The sequence below is a fragment of the Salvelinus sp. IW2-2015 genome, unplaced genomic scaffold, assembly GCF_002910315.2.
Source record: "Salvelinus sp. IW2-2015 unplaced genomic scaffold, ASM291031v2 Un_scaffold5717, whole genome shotgun sequence".
Classification (NCBI taxonomy): domain Eukaryota; kingdom Metazoa; phylum Chordata; class Actinopteri; order Salmoniformes; family Salmonidae; genus Salvelinus; species Salvelinus sp. IW2-2015.
In genome coordinates this window covers 13,860-18,528 of record NW_019946982.1, presented here as the reverse complement: position 1 = coordinate 18,528, position 4,669 = coordinate 13,860, and the positions used below count along the sequence as shown (strand labels likewise).

General features: G+C 47.7%; 1 protein-coding gene across 1 annotated transcript in view; it reads right to left on the bottom strand.

Annotated features, from left to right (window-relative positions):
* Positions 1–3,873, bottom strand: part of LOC112078463 (histone deacetylase 9-B-like) — a gene marked incomplete at its 5' end in the record, with an annotated part of 15,820 nt that extends 11,947 nt beyond the window's left edge. The window contains 5 exon segments of the mRNA XM_024144700.2: positions 860–959; positions 2,936–2,958; positions 2,961–3,016; positions 3,018–3,048; positions 3,705–3,873. Coding sequence (XP_024000468.2) covers positions 860–959; positions 2,936–2,958; positions 2,961–3,016; positions 3,018–3,048; positions 3,705–3,873 — 379 coding nt within the window.
* Between the last annotated feature and the right edge of the window lie 796 nt (positions 3,874–4,669).

Here is a 4,669-nt window from a genome sequence, read left to right as displayed (position 1 = left end):
AAGGTGTAAAAGCTAGCCAGCTAGCTAACCAGGATCAGGTCAAGGGTGGCTGGTTGTACTAGCTAGCCAGGATCAGGTCAAGGGTGGCTGGTTGTACTAGCTAGCCAGGATCAGGGCATGGTGGCTGGTTGTACTGGCTGACCAGGATCAGGTCATGGTGGCTGGATGTACTGGCTAGCCAGGATCAGGTCATGGTGGCTGGATGTACTGGCTAACCAGGATCAGGTCATGGTAGCTGGTTGTACTAGCTAACCAGGATCAGGTCATGGTGGCTGGTGTACTGGCTGACCAGGATCAGGTCATGGTAGCTGGTTGTACTAGCTAGCCAGGATCAGGTCATGGTTGCTGGTTGTACTAGCTAACCAGGATCAGGTCATGGTGGCTGGTTGTACTGGCTAACCAGGATCAAGGTCATGGTGGCTGGTTGTACTGGCTAGCCAGGATCAGGTCATGGTAGCTGGTTGTACTAGCTAACCAGGATCAGGTCATGGTGGCTGGTTGTACTGGCAAGCCAGGATCAGGTCATGGTGGCTGTTGTACTAGTTAACAGGATCAGGTCATGGTGGCTGGGTGTACTAGCTAGCCAGGATCAGGTCAAGGGTGTCTGGTTGTACTGGCTAGCCAGGATCAGGTCATGGTGGCTGGTTGTACTGGCTAGCCAAGATCAGGTCATGGTGGCTGGTTGTACTGGCTAGCCAGGATCAGGTCATGGTGGCTGTTTGTACTGGCTGACCAGGATCAGGTCATGGTGGTTGGTTGTACTGGCTAGCCAGGATCAGGCATGGTGGCTGATTGTACTGGCTGACCAGGATCAGGTCATGGTAGCTGGTTGTACTAGCTAGCCAGGATCAGGTCGCGGGGCCCAGGGTGATGTTGGGTAAGGAGGGAGACGTGTATAAGCTCAGAAGGTTGGACATGGAGCCCTCTGGACGAAATAACCTGGGCTGTGATGGCCAGCGCTGAAATGACAGGAAAGAGAGGGAGGGAGAGATAGAGAGAGAAAGAGAGATAKATAGAGAGAGATTTAGAAAGTCAGACTATGGAACGTTTGAAAGAGCAACAAGAGCACTGTAATAACCATTAATGCACTAAGATGGATGCCGGCTCCCTGCAGTATAGCAGAAAGATAGGCGCTTTTACTGACGGATGATAAAAACGAGTGTCACTTAAAAGTGTGTCATCAAATTGTAGGATATTGTGAAAACAACATGATCAGGTATCGTCCACCAGAAATCTATCGTCCACCAGAAATCTACCCCCCATCCACCAGAAATCTACCCTTCTCATCCAAAGATCCCTGTACCCCGTCCCTGGTCCTCCCATCCTCCAGCCCCAGGCCTCACCCTCCTCAGGCTACTCTCTCTCCCAGAGAACATCAGTGTAGCTGGGGCATGCTTCCTGTACCCAGCAGGGCCAGCAGAGCAGCCTAGCAGCATGTGGTTCTGGAAGGGCCGTGTTTATCCTTCCAACCCCCTCTAGTATTCAGTGACCTGAACAGGGATATCCGGCCTGTATTCCACCCCAGGGACCCGTTCCCTCTGAAAAAGGATACCTAATGTAACGGTGCACAAACACGACTTGCTTTTGCAACAGGCATGAGGCCTTTGGTTAGCCCCCACTAACAGTCCCGCCACAGTACGTTTCATGAGAGAACGAGTCTCAGCTTTGGGCTGATACAATAGCAATCCTGTGTGTTTATGTTGTTAGCATGTGGGTGGGTGTCTTTGGCTACCAGCGCCTGGGATATCAATTAAGCTCCACGGTTCCCCCCCTCCCCCCCTCCTCCACCCCAATGGCAGGCCTGTTACTCCCCTCTCAATGTCACTGGAGGTCCCTGAAAGAGTAAACATCGCTGGTTAAAGAAAACACAGCTGGTCTGTTAAAGATGGTTCAGAGATGTATCATATCTGCCACCCGCTAGAACGCAGTGTTTTGTGAGGCTGGGGTCCTAGGAGAGCCCCTGCCCCCGCTAGTTACTGAGTCATGAATCTATTGGGGAAGGCCTCAGMAGGAAGGGAACAACTCACAGGGCTGTGGTCAGACAGCTCAGTGACAGATATGCTATGACACGCCAACAGAACGCTTAGCTTGGATTCTTTTAGACTGCTTTTGGAATCTTTTTTTGTTGTTGAATATTTGGATTCTCTTTTAGCGTAGAGTAGCTAAATAGCTTGCACGATACGTGTAGAGCAMGGAAAAAAWTCAAGAGGTATGAAAATTGTGAATCGAGATACTGGATGAGGCATTTTTTACCACAAAACCATAGGGAAATACACAGGGATCCAAGATGCTTTCTGCTCTGAGAATTTATAGAGATTGAATTGCAACAAAAAACAATCTTGCCTCACCATAAGGTTCATGCCATGGATATGCAAATGCTTGCAATGTCACCCTTTATGAAAAAATAAAATAAGACATAAGAAGAAAGGGAAAATAAATAGTAAGTAGAAAAAAAAAAGTAAAGCAGGTGTGTATTACGTATGTAGACATATGGGAGAGCTGTGTCTCTTTACCCTCAGTGTGGGGAGTCATTTCTACTGGACTGTGACAGACTGAAACGGTTAGAGACAGGGACAACTGGCTGTTTTCATAGCTGCACACACAGCTGCACACACACACACACACACACACACACACACACACACACACACACACACACACACACACACACACACACACACAGCAGACAGACAACCCCGTGTGAGACATGATTTAAGAAGTTAGATTTCACGATTCAGATTATTTATCTTGAACCCACTTGAATCAATGAAAAGTCACTGTAGTGTTGTAGAGGATAAATACGAGCGGTCTGGCTACTGTTCTTTAGCTTTGGTTGCTCTTTGGGTTTAGCCGGGTCACTGTGAAGCACTTTGTGACAACTGCTGATGTAAAAAGGGCTTTTATAAAATGGATTGATTGATGGTTGGGTTCGAACCTCGGTTTTTGTGGTGGTGGGAGAGAGGAGGGCCCGTTCTCGGCCCCCAGGGCGCTGGAGGCTCCGATGGGAGAGCTGGGTCTGAGCCTGGGCACTGTTAGTGGCTGTAGAGTCTGTGAAGAGGACAGAGATAATGTTAGTGGTGTAGAGTCTGTGAAGAGCAGAGATAATGTTAGTGACTGTAGAGTCTGTGAAGAGGACAGAGATAATGTTGTGGCTGTAGAGTCTGTGAAGAGGACAGAGATAATGTTAGTGACTGTAGAGTCTGTGAAGAGGACAGAGATAATGTTAGTGGGCTGTAGAGTCCTGTGAAGAGGACAGAGATAATGTAGTGTGACTGTAGAGTCTGTGAAGAGGACAGAGATAATGTAGTGGCTGTAGAGTCTGTGAAGAAGGACAGAGATAAAATGTTAGTGGCTGTAGGTCTGTGAAGAGGACAGAGATCATAGAGATAATGTTAGTGGCTGTAGAGTCTGTGAAGAGGACAGAGATAATGTTAGTGGCTGTAGAGTCTGTGAAGGGGACAGAGATAATATTAGTGGCTATAGAGAGGACAGAAAATAGACATAAAGGACCGACAGGGAAACAAGCTCCTAACACCATAATGTGTCCTTTGGCTGCACCATCACAGCTGTCTCTGTCAATACAGAGTTATTCCAYAGCATAACCATATGTGTTGGCAAAAGTCCTCTTTTTAATTAGAACATACTAGTCTCTTTAATATAAAAAGGTGGATCGGGTGGATCAATCAACAACATAGAAGTTGTACCCATCATTTCTAGGGCCCTCTTCTTGTAGGGGGTCATGACGTTGCTGTCTTTCCTCTTCAGCAGTGGACTACTTCTCCTCTCTGCTACCTTCTGCTTCAGTCTAGACTTCACCTTCAGGTTGGGCTCTGAGGCTGGAGGAGGACAGAGAGAGGAGAGAGAGATTATGGTTTAGTAAGACGCTCAGGCTGGAGGAGGAGAGAGAGAGAGAGAGAGGGAGAGAGAGAGAGAGGGAGAGGGAGAGAGAGGGAGAGAGAGAGATAGAGAGAGAGTGAGAGAGTGGTTTCGTAAGACTGAGGCTGGAGGGGGAGAGTGAGACTATGGTTTAGCATGGTTCATCAGGTCCTTTGTACTATACTCCATGTACTAGATCTATTTATATGCCTGTAGTGGTTGGTGTTGGTGGCCACTGTCACTAACAGAAGACAGCCACCAATCAGCTTGAGTTCCCTCAAAGAAATGTTTACCAGTGGGAGGTACTGTAGCTCACGCCTGACAGGATTCCAAAGATGGTTTTGATATATTGTAGACCCGACCAGGACAGAATGACACATACCCTCCGTATCTTTAAACACAATCGTAAAAATGAGGAACAACTCAGCAAGGTCAGAATAGTGGTCCTGTCAAAGTTTTAAAACATTTAAACCTGGAAGAAGAAGTATAGACACAGTTCTGGTGGTTTCTCTTCAGAGAGAAGATTCTGAGCTGTTTGAGGAGATGCAATGAGTCAAGATTGGGCCCATTTCCACCTCGTCTGGTCTAAATTAGGTTGAGCAACACACAGGGTCTCTCTAAGTGAAGTGGTCGCTACCTGCTGCCCTGGTGACCACAGCCTGATACAGTAGCAGCAGTTAAACTAACACARACGCATGGCAGATGTTTCAGCTACGTTCCTCACACCATCCCCACATTCCTAATGCAAACCAGAGGTACCACCCCAAACACACACTCACTCCYAGGTCAGTGG